Below are 18,177 nucleotides of genomic sequence, written 5' to 3'. Positions count from 1 at the left end.
GGAACAGAAACTCGAGCACGTCACTCAAGCACCTGCAATATTTGGTGCATACAAGAGTACCCGATGCAAACTGTAGTAGCGGGCATTTGTGCTCAACACTGATGATGACAACCTACTGTTATCAAATTCTGTGTTGTACCTGTGGGTTCACAACGCTCACTATACCTCTGAATAAAATCCTTGAGGGCTGTGGTTTCCAAAATGGGGTCTCTTGTGGGGGGGGGGTTCCACTGTTTAGGCACATCAGGGGCTCTCCAAACTTGACATGGCATCTGCTAATTGTTCCAGCAAATTTTACATTCAAAAAGTCAAATGGCGCTCCTTCTCTTCTGAGCTCTGCCGTGCGCCCAAATAGTGGTTTTCCCCCACATATGGGTTATCGACATGCTCAGAAGAAATTGCACAACAAATTTTGGGGTTGATTTTTTTCTGGTACCCTTGTTAAAATAAAAAGAATTTGGTCTAAAAATTTTTGTGAAAAAAAGTTGAAGGTTCATTTTTTTCATATTCCAAAAACTCCTGTAAGGCACCTGAAGGGTTAATAAACTTGAATGGGGTTTTGAGCACCTTGAGGGGTGAAGTTTTTAGAACGGTGTCACTTTTGGGTATCTTCAAAGTCACTTCAAATGTGAGGTGGTCCCTAAAAAAAAAATGGTTTTCTAAATGTTATTGGAAAAATGAGAACTTGCTGGTCAACTTTTAACCATTATAGCTTCCTAACAAAAGAGTATTGTTTCAAAAAATCGTGCTGATGTAAGGCAGACATGTGGGAAATGTTATTTATTAACTATTTTGTGTGACTCATCTCTCTGATTTAATGGCTTACAAATTGAAAGTTTGAAAATTGCAAAATTTTCCAATTTTTTGCCAAATTTCCGTGTTTTTCACAAATAAGCGCAAGTTATATAGAAGAAATTTTACCACTATCATGACATGACCGTATGATATGTCACAATAAAAGGAATCCCAGAATCAGTGGGATACGCTGAAGCATTCCAGCGTTATAACCTCTTAAAGTGACAGTGGTCAGTATTGTAAAATCTGGCTGGGTCATTAAGGTCAAAATTGGCTCTGTCATTAAGGGGTTAAGAGAATAAAACAAAAATAAAAGCAAAAAAGATAGCCTGACTAGGCCTTATATTGATGTAGTCTGTTATAGAGACCACAGGTCACTGTGCACAAAAGTGGAAGATTTTCTGCCCTGGTGTTTACTCATGTCAGAATTACTTACTGGTCTCTTTAACTCAAATATCTTATTTTTGTTGCTTTTTAAAGAGGATCTTTAATCTCTCGCAACATGTCAAAATATATTGTATTCTATGTAGTTCCAAGAAAAGATGCACCGGTATTGTTATTTCATGAGCACTTGCCCGTGTCAGAATCCCTGATTGGTCTCTTTAAAGGGAATCTGTCACCCTTTTTTTGGCCTTTCACCTGCCGGCATAGACATAGGGGGCTTATCTATAACATTCTGTAATGCTGTAGATAAGCCTCCGATGTAACCTGAAAGAGAAGAAAAACACGTTATATTATACTCACCGTAGGGGATGGTCCGGTCCGATGGGTGTCGCTGTCCTGTCCGGCGCCTCCCTTCTTCATGCGATGACGTCCTCTTCCGTCCTGTAATAGCTCCGACGCAGGTGCACTGCTCTGCCCTGTTGAGGGCAGAGCAGAGTCGTGCAGTGCGCAGGCGTCGGGAGAGGTCTGGCGCCTGCGCACTGCAGAATTCTGCTCTGCCCTCAACAGGGCAGAGCAATGCACCTGCGCCAGAGCCATTTCAGGACGGGAGAAGAGGACGTCATCGCATGAAGAAGGGAGGCGCCGGACCGGACCGCAACACCCATCGGACCGGACCGCCCACCTCCGTGAGTATAATATAACGTGTTTTTCTTATCTTTCAGGTTACATCGGAGGCTTATCTACAGCATTACAGAATGCTATAGATAAGCCCCCGATGTCTATGCCGGCAGGTGAAAGGCCAAAAAAAGGTGACAGATTCCCTTTAAGTCTTGAATGCATTTCATTTCTACACATTCTGACGCTGACGTTTGGAATATCCAACGATGGAAGCCGGTGACTTCTCTCAGATTCACAATGCCACACTTCCATTCCATAAACAAGTACTTGGAAGTTAACTAGGTGGAGGAAAACTTTTGAAGATTGCCGTTTCTCAGCGTGCCTTCAAGTTCACAGTTTCTCTGAAGCACCGAAATGTGTGTGATGTTTTTTTTCACTCTCTGATGTTTCTCTATGGATTGCTAGCACATTAATTCACAGCTATAGATGCTATCACAGTGAATACCAAATGAATCAATACAAATACTAAGCTCTGGTTCCTAGCATTGTTAGCTGATTTTGACAGTATTATATAGTGTTTTCTGTCTGCTGTTTTTATATCATAAACAAAAAATATGAATGAAACTTACTATGTATGTGATACAATAGCAGGGAGGTATATGAGGATAATGTTCGGTAGTCACAAAGAGTGCGTGCTGCAAATTCTAATTTCTTCTCACTTACACTTTCCACTTTTCAGACTATATTAACAATTTCTTTATTGTTTCTTATGCGAAGACTGTAGACTACAGTTATTAGCTTGCTCAAAGATATTCAGAGCCGCCACAGGGAATAAAAAAAATACACTGACTATTCATATCACTCATGCAGTTAACAATAGTATTCCAGTAATAGTAATCTCTCTGGGAATCGCCATTTAAAGGGTTGTTCTCAAGTTGTGTCTTGAGCAGCACACAGCTTTCCAGTCTCCTTATTTTCGGGTTGCCGATGCGCGGCCACTCCTCCTTGAGTGACAGTTCTGCTCAGCTTATCCTTCTAAAAATAGCAGTGTCAGGGCTTGTTTTACACTGTTATCACTATCTTTGCACCAAATATAACTGTGCCTTTGAACAAGCACACAGTTCGGAAAGTTAGAGCAGTGACTAGGAGAGCTACTCTGCAAAATGACAATACTTTACACTTGTTATTTTGCAGGACTGATAATAGCAGCTTTGTCAGGAGTTGAGAGGGAGGGGGATGGAGGTGAGCAGCTAATTGCTGTAAAAAAAAATCTATGGAATAGAGAGGTAGTGGTGTATTAGGCGTTAACTATTCAGCTTGGAATATAGCTGCTGTGCATATTTGGCCAGATATTGGTGGTCGCTCTGGCTTATCATAGAATCATAGAATCGTAGAGTTGGAAGGGACCTCCTGGGCCATCTGGTCCAACCCCCTGCTCAAAGCAGGATTCACTAAATCATCCCAGACAGATGTCTGTCCAACCTCTGAAGACTTCCATTGAAGGAGAACTCACCACTTCTCGTGGCAGCCTGTTCCACTCATTGATCACTCTAACTGTCAAAAAGTTTTTTGTAATATCTAATCTGTGTCTCCTCCCATTCAGTTTCATCCCATTGCTTCTAGTCTTTCCTTGTGCAAATGAGAATAAAGATGATCCTTCTACAATGTGACAGCCCTTGAGATATTTGTAGACAGCTATTAAGTATCCTCTCAGTCTTCTCTTTTTTCAAGCTATCAAAGAAATAATTTTCGGATTAACCGTGCGCTGCTAGACAAAACGACTCCTTTCCAGATTGTGTACTTGTATACTTTTATTTTCCCAACGCGTTTCGAAGTTTCAAACTTCTTCCTCAGGGGATGATATGTACAAACAGACAGAGTAGCTCCCAGTTTTATACATACAAATTTCAAATATTGGCGCCAAAGGTCACATGTTACAGGGAAAGAATGTCAAAGATCATCAGTACCAAAAAAAAAATGTACAAAAAAAATGTTTAAAACTGCATTGTTTCTACCTTAATACATTCTCTTAAAATATTTATTTGCAGGTCATAAAAAGAAAAAGAAGAATAAACGAAAAAAGCAATGAAATAAATATATAAAAATATAAAATGATAGACCTGTGCTAGAACTTATAAAAAAGCAAGAAGGAGCAGTAAATCACAGCTCAAACCATCATCCTAAATGGGCAGACGAAAGAAAACGAAAAAAAGAAGAAAAGAAGAAAATGATGGATAATGAAGCTCCTTCTTGCTTTTTTATAAGTTCTAGCACAGGTCTATCATTTTATATTTTTATATATTTATTTCATTGCTTATTTTGTGAAGTTTCCACAATCAATGATGGTTTGGGGAGCCATGTCATCTGCTGGTGTAGGTCCACTGTGTTTTATCAAGACCAAAGTCAGCGCAGCCGTCTACCAGGACATTTTAGAGCACTTCACACTTCCCTCTACCAACAAGCTTTTTGGAGATGGAAATTTCATTCTCCAGCAGGACTTGGCCCCTGTCCACACTGCCAAAAGTACCAATACCTGGTTTAAGAACAACAGTATCACTGTATTTGATTGGCCAGCAAATTCACCTGACCTTAACCTCATAGAGAATCTATGGAGTATTGTCAAGAGGAAGATGAGAGACACCAGACCCAACAATGCAGACGAGCTGAAGGCTGCTATCAAAGCAACCTGGGTTTCCATAGCACCTCAGCAGTGCCACAAGCTGATCGCCTCCATGCCACGTCGCATGGATGCAGTAATTGATGCAAAGGCAGCTTCTACCAAGTATAGAGTGCAATTAAATACCTTACCGCGCTATACTGAGCAGATATAAAAAACAGAACCAGGGAATCTATAATGGACAAGGAAAAAAGGAAGGGGGGGAGGGAGAGACAGAAGGGGTTTGTAACTAATACTTACTTTTAATTGAAGGGATTTTCAGGAATATTCTTAGTAATATAGGGCGTTTGTCTGGCGGATACCTCGCCTATGATGTTGTATTCGTGATTTCTTGTAGTAATCAGTGATACTGATAAAAGAATATATTAATAGGATTAAAATGTCAATAGTGTTAATATCCTATACTAAACCTAAATAAATTAATTGTACTCACTATGATTTACTGAATATTGCTAATTTCCTCCAGGTTGGTACCGTGGTGTTTACTGTGGTGCTTGCTGATAGCCCACTATCACAGTGCTGACCAAATAAAATTAAATACAATTAATATTAATAACCGTGATAAAATATCACAGCTATGGAATAGCCGCTGCACTTACTTACTGGAGGAAATTAGCAATATTCAGTAAATCATAGTGAGTACAATTAATTTATTTAGGTTTAGTATAGGATATTAACACTATTGACATTTTAATCCTATTAATATATTCTTTTATCAGTATCACTGATTACTACAAGAAATCACGAATACAACATCATAGGCGAGGTATCCGCCAGACAAACGCCCTATATTACTAAGAATATTCCTGAAAATCCCTTCAATTAAAAGTAAGTATTAGTTACAAACCCCTTCTGTCTCTCCCTCCCCCCCTTCCTTTTTTCCTTGTCCATTATAGATTCCCTGGTTCTGTTTTTTATATCTGCTCAGTATAGCGCGGTAAGGTATTTAATTGCACAATCCTTTGGTTTCAAACAGGAATCGACACAGTCCTGTCTCCCTATCCGCTGCATCTGAGCTATTTTGTGGCTGGGTAGCGCCCGTGTACTTTTCACTCTATCCGAAGTATAGAGTGCATTTACTGAACATACATTTCAGTAGGCCAACATTTTGGATTATAAAATCATTTTTTCAAGCTGGTGTTATAAAGTCCTCTAATTTAATGACGTTTGAGTTTTCATTGGCTCTAAGCCATAATCATCACCATTAACAGAAATAAACACGTGAAATAGATCACTCTGTTTGTAATGACTCTATATAATATATGAGTTTCACTTTTTGTATTGAAGAACTGAAATAAATTAACTTTTTGATGATATTCTAATTTTGTGAGAAGCACCTTTATACTATGTAAGATAAAAGCTCTAATTGCAGGAGAACAGTATCAAATAGAAAAAGCAAGTTAACAGTAACAGCGAACTTGCTTATTTTCATGCTGTCAAGCAATTGTCTAACGTGTTACTTTTAAATGTGCATTGAAAACGGTGTTTTCTTGTTATTGCTATTAATCTAAGGTATGTACCTAACGTGTTACCTTTACTGTGAAGAGGTGTCCTGCAATCAAATATTGCATTTTACTGTTAGAGCATGCAAATCTTTTGATTTGAATCATTGTAACAAGCGCTCCAGTGCCTAGATATTATTTACATAATTGTTGTAGTGCCTCCTGGTGTTCTTTTTATTATTTTTTAGAATGTCCACCTTTCACGTTTTATGCACCCATTCTTTTTGACTGACCTGCACAATGGCCCCTGTAAAATATCTCCACTGCCTATGTCCCAGTGTAAGAGGTACTAAGTGATGGGACTGAGCTATGTAGCATGTGTGACCATTAGCGCTGGACACATTAGGTGAAGGTTCTGAGAAGGGATAGAAGATACATCCGGAAGTTCTATGACAAGTGTCTGCACTCCATTAGAATATAACCCTGATCACTTTACTCACCTTTGCTGATATTTCTGTTGAAAACTTAGTTAGCTAGATATCCCGTACCTACGACATACGGTACTTGGCATTCATCCATACTTTACAGTGCACCTCTGCTCTAATTGTTTGCTTTCCATTGCCCACAAGCAAGACAGTGCAGAAAGAGGTTATTCCCGTAACAACAGAGAAGAAATGGTTGAAAACTAAAAACAGCCTCACGTGGTAGTGAGAAAAAGATGTGTCATGAAGTCGTCACACTGATACACTGACATCTCTCTATAAATCAGAAATGTCACTTTAGGAAGGTTACACACCACTGACATTCACAGTCCGAGTACGGGTTGTAGTGTCCAGACCGGCTGCGGGTCTCCTAACCCGAAAACAGTAGCTTCATAAACCTATAGGATGGGATCCATTCTTATAGCGTTGTGCTCGCTGTCTTCAATAATGCTATTAATAATGAATAAAACGGTAGTGCGCATACATGATCACCGCTCCATTCAATTGGGGGAGACAGGACCTTTGTTCTTCTGCTAGTAGATAATAAATGTCTATGGTCAAGCCCCTTTACTATGTTCAAACTTGAAAATTATGCACCATAGTAAATCAGTGAGGGAGAAAGTTGTGAATTGATTCAAAAATCAAGATTTAGCTCAGTTGTTTTTCCTACTTTTAAGGTCTGGATGTTTCTATTTGTGGCAATTGCACCCATTGGAATCTCTGATTAAAGGGAATCTGTCACAAGGTTTTTGCTATATAATCTGACAGCAGCATAATGCGGAGACAGACACCCTGATTCCGACAATGTGTCACTTAGTGGGCTGCTTGCTGTAGTTTTGATACAATCACTGTTTTATCTGGAGTGAGATTATCACTAGAGGACTAGTAAACCTGCTGCCATGTTGTCCTCTATATTCATGAGCTCTGTATAACCCCGCCCCCACCACTGATTGGCAATTTTCTGTGTAGAAATTTTTTTGGTTAGAAATCGGCCAATCAGTGCTGTGGGTGGGGTTATACAGAGCTCAGCATTCAGAGAACTGTTAGATCTGCAGCAGATAAAACAGTGATTTTATCAAACCTGCAGCAAGCAGAGCAGCAAGTAATACATTGCTGGAATCAGGGTCTCTGCCCCTACATTATGCTGATCTTCAATGACAGATTGCCTTTAAAGAACTTGGAATATGACAAGTAAATTCTAACGTCTGAACGGATAAGAAAATCCACACATGGGCGTATTCTGCTATTAGATTAAGAAGCATATTTTTCACTCTCTGTTTTTGTTATTATTTTTTTATTTTTCTGCATCAAGGGTAACATGTCATTGATGGAGATGTGTTCCGTAAGAAAAAATGATGAGAATGCAAGGCTGTAAGGCTACAAGACTTAGCATTGTTATCCCACCCCATTGATAACCTGACATTCTGGCATTCCTTTTCAAAGCATCTATCATTCTATATTGAAAATGTGTCATACATTGCAAGCGAGAAATGAGATGTGAGTTTCAAAGGAATCTATACTTAGCAATATTTCCTTATGACTTCCTAAAGTTAAAGCATTTAATACTAATAAATCATTTGCAAGTCAGAAGTTGCAGAACAGCTCACTTCAAAAGAATTAAACGGTAAAAATGACCCCAATTCAAAGACCTTGTAGCGGAGGTAAAAGATAAGGGACAATTCAGTAGGTGCAGACAAAGGGAGGCTATAAAGGAATTTAGAAGTCATCCCTCTTTATATGGATTACTTCAAAGACTGGAAATTGAAAAAGTATCTACAGTGTAATTGCGCCTGAATATTTATCAACAAGGGCTAAAGGCACGAAATTCACACACACTTAAAAAAAAAAAATATTGTAAAATTTGGAAAATGACATTAAGCAATAATAGTACCTCATAAGATTCTGTATAATTCATACTTACATATACACTTTGGAAACTAAGTATTTGATACATTGCCAACCGATTTTGCAAGTTTTCCAACTGAAATAGAATGGAGAGGACTGTAATTTTTATCGTAGGTACCCTTCAACTTTGAGAGACAGACTCAAAAAATTAAAAAAGAGAATCTCATTGTATGATTTTTATATAATTTAATTGCATTTTATTGCATGAAATAAGTATTTGATCACCTAGCAACCAGCAAGAATTCTGGGTCTCACAGACCTATTCATTTTTCTTTAAGAAGCCCTCCTATTCTGCGCTCATTACCTGTATTAATTGCACCTGTTTGAAATTGTTATCTGTATAGAAGACATCTGTCCACACACTCAATCAATCACTCTCCAGCCTATCCACCATGGCAAAGACCAAAGAGCTGTTTGAGGACACCAGGGACAAAATTGTAGACCTGCACAAGGCTGGGATGGGCTACAGGACAATAGGCAAGCAGCTGGGTGAGAAGGCGACAACTGTTGGCACAACTATTAGAAAATGGAAGAAACACAAAATGACTCTAAATCTTCCTCGGTCTGGGGCAAGATCTCTTCTCGTGGGGTAAGCATGAATCTGAGAAAGGTCAGGAATCAGCCCAAAACTACTCGGGAGGAACTGGTCAATGACCTAAAGAGAGCTGGGACCACAACATTACTGTTAGTAACACACTACGCCATCTTGGATTAAAATACTGCAGGGCATGCAAGGTCCCCCTGCTCACGCCAGTACATGGCCAGACCCGTTTGAAGTTCACTAATGGCCATCTGAATGATCCAGAGGAGGCATGGGAGAAGGCCATGTGGTCAGATGAGACCAAAATATAATTTTTTGGTATCAACTCCTCTCGATGTGTTTAGATGAAGAAGAATGAGTACAACCCCAAGAACACCGTCCCAACAATGAAGCATGGTGGGGGAAACATCATTCTTTGGGGGTGCTTTTCTGCAAAGGGGACAGGACGACTGCACCGTATTGAAGGGAGGATCGATGGGGTAGCAAGATTTTGGCCAACAACTTCCTTCCCTCAGTGAAAGCATTGGCTAGGTCTTCCAGCATGACCATGACCCAAAACACACTGCCAGGGCAATTAAGGAGTGGCTCCGTAAGAAGCAATTCAAGGTCTTGGCGTGGCCTAGCCGGTTTCCAGACCTGAGCTTAATAGAAAATATTTGGAGGAAGCTCACACTCAGTGTTGCACAGCGACTGCCCCAAAACCTGAAAGATCTGTAGACGATTGTATGGAGGAGTGAGCTAAAATCCCTGCTGCAGTGTGTGCAAACTTGGTCTAGAACAACAGGAAATGTCTGACCTCTGTAGTCACAAACAAAAGGTTTCTGTCCAAAAATTAAGTTCTGTTTTTCTATTGTATCAAATACTTATTTCATACAATAAAGTGCAAATTAATTATGTAAAAATCATATAATATGAATTTCTGGAAACCTAGGTTGTAGAGGAGGAAATTAGAAAATAAATTTGGGATTGTTTAGTTTGCAAAAGAGAAGACTGAGAGGAGACTTAATAGCTGTCTACAAATATCTAAAGGGCTGTCACATTGTAGAAGGATCAACTTTATTCTCATTTGCACAAGGAAAGACTAGAAGCAATGGGATGAAACTGAATGGGAGGAGACACAGATTAGATATTAGAAAAAACTTTTTGACAGTTAGAGTGATCAAGGAGTGGAACAAGCTGCCACGAGAAGTGGTGAGTTCTCCTTCAATGGAAGTCTTCAAACAGAGGCTGGACAGACATCTGACTGGGATGATTTAGCGAAACCTGCTTTGAGCAGGGGATTGGACCAGATGGCCCAGGAGGTCCCTTCCAACTCTACAATTCTATGATTCTATGAAATTGAAGCAAAAAATGTGTTCAATTCTGTAATTAATATCCCCTACCCTGGTATAAATCATCCCCTCATCCCCATCTTGGTATGCTTGGCCCCCTCATCCCTATCCTGATTTTCAGGGCCCCCTCATTCCTATCCTGGTATACATAACCTCCTCATCCCTCTCCTGGTATGCATGGCCCCTCTCATTCTCATCCTTGGTGCATGGTCCCTTCATCCCTATCCTAGCATGCATGGCCCCCCATCCTGGTATGCATAGACCCCTCATCCCTATCCTGGCATGCATGTCCCCCTGATCCTGGTATGAATGGCCCCCTCATTCCCATCCTGGTTTGCATCGGCCCCCTCATACTTATCCTCGTATGCATGGCCCCTTTCATCTCCATCCCAGTATGCATGGCCTCCTCATCCTGGTATGCATGCCCCCCTCATCCCTAGCCTGGTAGGCAGACCCCACTTATCCCTAGCCTGGTAGGCATGGCCCCCTCATCCCTATCCTGGTAGGAATGGTTCCCCTTATCCCTATCCTGGTATGCAGGGTCCCCATCTCTGTCCTGATATGCATGGCCCCATCGTTATCCTGGTGTGATTAACCTCCCTCCCCATCCTGGTATGCATGGCCCCATCAGAAAAACAAAAAAAATTACATTATACCTACCTTCCTCCGCTCCCTCACAGCGTCTTGTTCTGGTGCCAGCAGCTGCTTTTTGCTTTTAAGCAGCGCATGGCAGGGACATCAGGAGCTGCTAAAATGACGAAGGACAGTTGCCAGAATGCTCAATGCTCTGCACGCCGGGACTACGTTCGTGGAGGGCAGTGAGTATTCACAGCTCTTTAGTTGTGCGAATAGTGTTAGCTGCAGGCTTCATGCAGCTGCTGGGCGGCCACGTGTGCCGCTACTAAAGGGAATGAATATTCACTGCATTCCATGCTTATGGGAGTGGAGAGCATTGAATATTCATTCCCTTTAGTAGCGGGGTCACGTGACCGCCCAGCAGCTGCAGGAACCAGGCAGCTGCAGCTAACACTGTGTTCGCTGCTAAAGAGCAATGAATACTCACTGCCCTTCACGTGTATAGTCCCGGCTTGGTGGAGAGCAGTGAGTATTCCGGCAGCTGTGCTCTGCTTGTAGGCAATGCATGATGTCCCTGCCATGCGCTGCTTACAAGCATAAAGCAGCTGCTGGCACTGGAACAAGATGCTGCGAGGTAGTGGGGGAAGGTAAGTGTAATGTGTTTGTTTGGTTTTTTTTTTTTCTGATGGGGCCATGCATACCAAGATGGGCATGGAGGCCTATTATACCAGCATAAGGATGGGGCCTTGCATACCAGGATGCTACTAAACAGAAATTAATATTCACGGCCCTCCACGCTCTTGGGCGTGGAATGCAGTGAATATTTATTTCTCTTTAGCAGTGGGCATACGAGTTAGCCGCAGCCTCTGGCTCCTGCCTCCTATTACCCGCTGCGCCACCATTGCCGCTCCCGCACCTCCCCACCACAACCAAAGCAGGTTCATCCGGACTATAAGATGCACCCTTATTTTCCTCCACATTTTTGGAAAAAAGTGCTTCTTATAGTCCTAAATGTAGAGTATATATTTTTCATTCCTATAATACTCTCTGGGAACTTTCTATATGCTTCCCAAGATTCATAAGCCAGGCAACCCAGGGAGGCCAATCATCTCGGGTGGGAACCCTAACTGAAAAATTCTCAGGGTGGATTGAAAACATCCTCAAGCCGCTGGTAAGATAGACAGCCAGCTATATACAGGACACTACAGACCTGCTTAATAAGCTATCCACGATAGGTCCCCTCCCCGACAGCACCATCTTAGCCACCATGGACGTCGAATCCTTATATTCCAACATCCCACACGAAGATGGACTAGCCGCCTGCCAAATGTTTCTTGAGGCCAATGAGATCCCCTCCAAGTCTGTAATAGCACTTACCAGATTCATCCTCACACACAACTTTTTCTCTTTTGGTGAGGAGCTATACCTACAACGCACTGGCACCGCTATGGGAAGTAAAATGGCACCCCAGTATGCTAACCTCTTCATGGCTAAACTGGAAAATGACTTTTTAGCATCCTGCTCCATCAAACCCTTTGCCTATTTCCGTTACATTGATGACATATTAATAATCTGGACTGAGCCGGAACAAGAACTTCTAAATTTCCATGACAAATTCAACAAATTTCATCCAACCATAAACTTGACATTAGACCATTCAAAAACAAAAATCAACTTCCTAGACACCACCATAAAAATCCAAAATGGTTCATTCCAAACATCAGTACATCGGAAACCAATTGACTGTCCCACATACCTCAAATGGGACAGCTTCCATCCTAAACACATTAAGAAATCCATTGTCTACAGCCAGGCCCTCAGATATAACCGTATAACTTGAAGGGACGTAAGCAGTCCCAAAGCTTGCTTTGTAACAACATTCACTATTATTTGTTAGCCATTAAAAGGTATCATACCCACAAGATTCCTATTTTGTTTCTCTCACTGGGAGCACTTTATATATTTTTTTCTACTGGCTAACACGGTACCAAACCACTTTTTTCGTTTTTTTTTTATAATACTCTCTGTCTTACAACCTGTGTTTAAATGCTTTTGTAATCCGATTTGTATGTGATGCATCAGTACTAAATCTAAGTTGGTGAAGTGAAGTGAGAAAAATAAAGGCATAGGTTTATGGGATCAAATAACTAAAAATTGGCATTTACATGTGTATTCACCCCTTTTGCGAAGAAAGCCCTTTAAATTTCTGGTGCAAGCAATTACCTTCATAAGTAACATCCTTAGTGAAAGGAAGTCCACCTGTGTGCAATCTAAGGGTCACATGCTCTTTCAGTGTATATACTTTACCTTTTCTGAAAGGCCACATAGGCTGAAGCACCATTAAGCAAGAGTCACCATGAAGACCAAGGAGATCTCCAAACAAGTCATGGACAGAGTTGCTAAGAAGTACATGTTGGATTAAAAAAAGTATATATATCTCAATCTCTGTTGATCCCCCGAAGCACTCTCAAGTCTATTATCATGAATTGGAAAGAACATGGAACCCCAACAAACCTGCCTAGAGAGGGCCACCCACAAAAACTCTCAGCCCTGGCAAAGAGGTCATATATTGGAGAGGCAGAACAGAGACCAAAGGTAACCCTGAAGGCCCTGCAGAGTTCCCAAGAAGAAACTGGAGTATATGTCCATATAACCACAATAAGCCGCACTCCATAGAGGTGGCCCTTATAGAAGAGTGGGCAGAAAAAAGCCTTTCCTTACAGTCAAAAGTTTTATGGTTCATGTTGAGTTTTCCAAACGACAAGGTATGTGCTATGTCTGGTGTCAAACCAACACAGCTCATCATCCCACAAACAACATTCTCTCAGTGAAACATGATGGCGGCAGCATCATGTTGTGGGGATATTTTTCGACAGCAGTGACATGCAAAATGGTCAGAAAAGATAAATGGTGCGAAATACAGGGATATTCTTGAGCAAAACCTGTTTGTCAGTGATTTGAGCCTGGGACGGAGGTTCACCTTCCAACAAGACAATGACCCAAAGCATACTGCTAAAGCAACACTCGAGTGGTTTAAGGGGAAATGTTTTTGAGTGGCCTATTCAAAGCCCAGACCGTAATCCAATTGAGAATCTTTGTAAGACTTGATGGTGCATGGCCTATAAGTGTCCTTATACTGGCATGCCAGGCCTGGCATGTCACTCTCCACAGGGAGAAACATTACCCCTGAGACACCTTTATTTGTTAATTTCCATTAACCTTCTTGTCAAGCAGGAATGTTCCATAGCCAAGGAGGCAGTGGCTTGTACACACATATAAAACCCTCCAACAACTATTTCACAAGCAGCTCCCGAGTCCCCAGATAGAGAGAAGTTATCACTGCTTGCCCTCATATTGCTTATGTACTAGGAAGTTCTCAAACTTTGCAGTTTTCTTTCAGCTTACTTTCTATAAAAGACGTATAACACAAGCATCATTTCCCATTCATAGTGTATATTTATCTCAGCTATGTTCACTGAAGCTTAGCTTACATGATGCGATTAGAAATAAAGAAATCTTGGAAACGACTGCATTATTGTCTGTAACCATGTATTTTCTTTATTTAAATGCTATGATGGTTTCAGCAAATATTTTTTTTCACTTTTATGTTGAAAAGTTCCACAATTTTCCATTATTCCACCTGTCACAAACTTTGTCTCAATTTATTTCTGGATTTTCCTGCTGTCATCCAATATGAAAACTTGTCCTGGTCATGTGATGATCACACAGCCAATCAGAGCTCAATAACACGCTGTGCGGATATCAGCTGAAAATAAACAATGAACTTTCCTATTGAATGGCTGCAAGCAGAGAACCTGTAAACTGGATATTTGGTACAGAACGTGTGTAGGGAAATTATATAGGCAATCATTAAACAATGGATAACTTTTATTAGTTTGAATGATTACACCCCTTTAAATTTGCATCTGTGACATTGCCTGATGTTCCTGCTAACAATACACATGTTTGTTCTCTTTAAGTGTTCAGTGTGGATTGCAGCACCGTGGAGTGTCCTCCAGTCCAACAGGTTGTGTGTCCACCAGACAGCTACTCAACGCAAGTCCGACTGACGGCCGACGGATGCTGCACCCTGCCCACAAGGTTTGTCCTTAAAGTCACCTTTACTCAGGTTTCTGCTATTCTTTTCAATATGTAGAGGAGAATGAGAAAAATTGTATTCAAGAAGCTTTTTATCAGTTTATATAAAGAAAACAGTTTTATCGACAGACGTTAAAACATAATTCAGTGTTTTCAGTTAAATTATTAGAATTATACCAGTTTTTGCTGCTTACAGTTTTGAAAAGTCAGCTCAAAATTACTGTACTTGACACAATTTTGTGAAAATCATGGCAAAAAAACATTCAGAGGTTGAAATCCTGCAGTGAATTATTAATAAGAAACGTACAATTTGTTCCAGTATATCAATTCCAGCAATCCTCTGTGCTAGACATTTTATCCCCTGTTCATTTGTAAGGCTAAGTGCCCACGTTGCAGAAATGCTGCTGAATTTTCCGCAGCATTTCCGCAACTCCCTGCCGCGGGTAAAACACATGTGGAATTTGCTTGCGTTTTCCTGCAAAACACAAGCGTTTTTAGCTTACAGAATGCTGGCGCTTTTCCAAGCGTTTTGAAGCATCGTTTGGAAAAGTGATTGACAGGCTGGTCACACTTGTCAAGCATAGTAACATAGTAACATAGTTATTAAGGTTGAAGGGAGACTTTAAGTCCATCTAGTTCAACCCATATCCTATCCTAACTTGCCCTAACATGTTGATCCAGAGGAAGGCAAAAAAAAACCCATGTGGCAACAGTAAGCTTCACATTGTTGAAAAAAATTCCTTCCCGACTCCACATACGGCAATTAGACTAGCTCTCTGGATCAACGCAATATTAAGGAAACTAGTGTATATATTACCCTGTAATATTATACTTTTCAAGAAAGGCATCCAGTCCCTTCTTAAATTTTAGTAGGGAATCACTCATTACAACATCATATGGCAGAGAGTTCCATAGTCTCACTGCTCTTACAGTAAAGAATCTGTGATTATGCTTAAACCTTCTTTCCTCCAGACGTAGAGGGTGCCCCCTTGTCCCCGTCACAGGTCTAAGAGTAAAAAGATCATTAGAAAGGTCTTGGTATTGTCCCCGCATATATTTATACATTGTAATAAGATCCCCCCCTAAGCCTTCGATTTTCCAAACTAAATAACCCCAAGTGTAATAACCTGTCTTGGTATTGCAGACCCCCTAGTTCCCTAATAACCTTGGTCGCTCTTCTCTGCACCCGCTCCAGTTCAGCTATGTCTTTCTTATACACCGGATACCAGAACTGTACACAGTATTCTAAGTGTGGTCGCACTAGTGACTTGTATAGAGGTAAAATTATGTTCTCCTCATGAGCATCTATGCCTCTTTTAATGCATCCCATTATTTTATTTGCCTTTGCAGCAGCTGCCTGACACTGGCCACTAAATGTGAGTTTGTCCTCCACCCATACACCCAGGTCTTTTTCAGTGACTGTTTTGCCCAGTGTTTTACAATTAAGCACATACTTATACATCTTGTTCGTTCTACCCAAGTGCATGACCTTACATTTATCCCCATTAAAGCTCATTTGCCATTTATCAGCCCAAGCTTCTAGTTTACTTAAATCCTCCTTTAATATAAAATTGTCCTCCTCTGTATTGATTACCCTGCAGAGTTTAGTGTCATCTGCAAATATTGAAATTCTACTCTCTATGCCCCCCACAAGGTCATTAATAAATATGTTAAGAAGCGGGCCCAAAACTGACCCCTGTGGTACCCCACTGCTAACCGTGACCCAGTCTGAGTGTGCTCCATTAATAACCACCCTTTGTTTCCTATCCCTGAGCCAGCTCTTAACCCACCTACACATATTTTCCCCTATCCCCATTATTCTCATTTTATGTATCAACCTTTTGTGTGGCACCGTATCAAAAGCTTTTGAAAAGTCCATGTACACCACGTCCACTGCATTCCCTTGGTCCAGTCCGGAACTTACCTCTTCATAAAAGCTTATCAGATTAGTCTGACAGGAACGGTCCCTTGTAAAACCCATGTTGATATTGGGGCATAAGGTTATTCTTCTCCAGATACTCCAGTATAGTATCTCTTAGAAAACCTTCCTGGATTTTACCCACAGTTGAGGTTAAACTTAGTGGCCTATAATTTCCAAGTTCAGTTTTTGGCCCCTTTTTGAATATTGGCACCACATTTGCTATACGCCAGTCCTGTGGTACAGACCCTGTTATTATGGAATCTTTAAAGATTAAAAATAATGGTCTTTCTATGACTGTGCTTAATTCCTGCTGTACTCGGGGGTGTATCCCCTCCGGGCCCAGGGATTTGTTAATTTTAGTGATTTTTAGACGCCGCCGTACTTCCTGCTGGGTTAAGCAGGTGACATTAAATGGAGAATTTTTATCCCTGATCATGTTATCCGTCATGGGATTTTCTTGTGTAAATACTGTTAAAAAAAAGTCATTTAGCACATTGGCTTTTTCCTCATCCTCATCCACCATTTCACCCAGACTATTTTTAAGGGGGCCAACACTATCATTTTTTAGTTTCTTACTATTTATGTAGTTAAAGAATATTTTGGGATTATTTTTACTTTCTCTGGCAATGAGTCTCTCTGTCTCAATCTTTGCTGTTTTAATTTGCTTTTTACAGAATTTATTTAATTTTCTGTATTTATTTAATGCCTCATCACTACCTACCTGCGTTAATTCTCTAAATGCTTTATTTTTATCTCTTATTGCACTCCTTACAGATCTATTTAGCCATAGTGGTTTCCTCCTATTTCTCGCATGTTTATTCCCATACGGTATATATTGTGCACAGGTCCTATTCAGGATGCTAATAAACGTCTCCCATTTTCTTTGTGTATTTTTATGTCTCATAGTGTTTGACCAGTGTGACCAACTTTTTGCAATTGATGCTGCCTATGCAGCATCAATAGTAAAAGGTAGAATGTTAAAAATAATAAAAAAAATAAAAAATAGGGATATACTTACCCTCTGCCGGCCCCTGGAGGCCTCCCGGCCCTCACTGACGCTGCTGCCGGCAAGCTCCGTTCCCAGGGATGCATTGCGAGAATCACCTCAGATGACTTACGTGACGTCATCTGGGGTGATTTGCGCAATGCATCCCTGGGAACGGAAGATGCTGACAGCGCCGCTGAGGGCCGGGAGGACTCCTGGGGCTGACAGAGGGTAAGTATATCCCTATTTTTTTATTTTAATTTTATTTTTTACTGGAATATGGTACCCCCGGGGCCTGGAGGAGAGTCTCCTCTCCTCCAGACCCTGGGTACCATCCGCACATTACCAGAATTGTCACTCAAGTAGAAAAGGCCACCCTCCCAGAAACCAGGAAGTAAGGAGACCTCTGAGCTGCTCAAGAG

At 40.9% G+C, this 18,177-nt stretch overlaps 1 protein-coding gene across 1 annotated transcript in view; it reads left to right on the top strand.

Moving 5' to 3' along the window:
- The window catches only part of CRIM1 (cysteine rich transmembrane BMP regulator 1), a 1,013,901-nt gene that overhangs the window by 411,858 nt on the left and 583,866 nt on the right, over positions 1 to 18,177 (top strand). The window contains exon 4 of the mRNA XM_073557600.1: positions 14,732 to 14,852. Coding sequence (XP_073413701.1) covers positions 14,732 to 14,852 — 121 coding nt within the window. The remainder of the gene's footprint in view (positions 1 to 14,731; positions 14,853 to 18,177) is intronic.

This window comes from Dendrobates tinctorius, unplaced genomic scaffold, assembly GCF_039654945.1.
Source record: "Dendrobates tinctorius isolate UK_male_01 unplaced genomic scaffold, ASM3965494v1 ptg000250l, whole genome shotgun sequence".
NCBI classification, from domain to species: Eukaryota; Metazoa; Chordata; class Amphibia; order Anura; family Dendrobatidae; genus Dendrobates; species Dendrobates tinctorius.
This window is presented reverse-complemented; position numbering and strand designations above follow the sequence as displayed.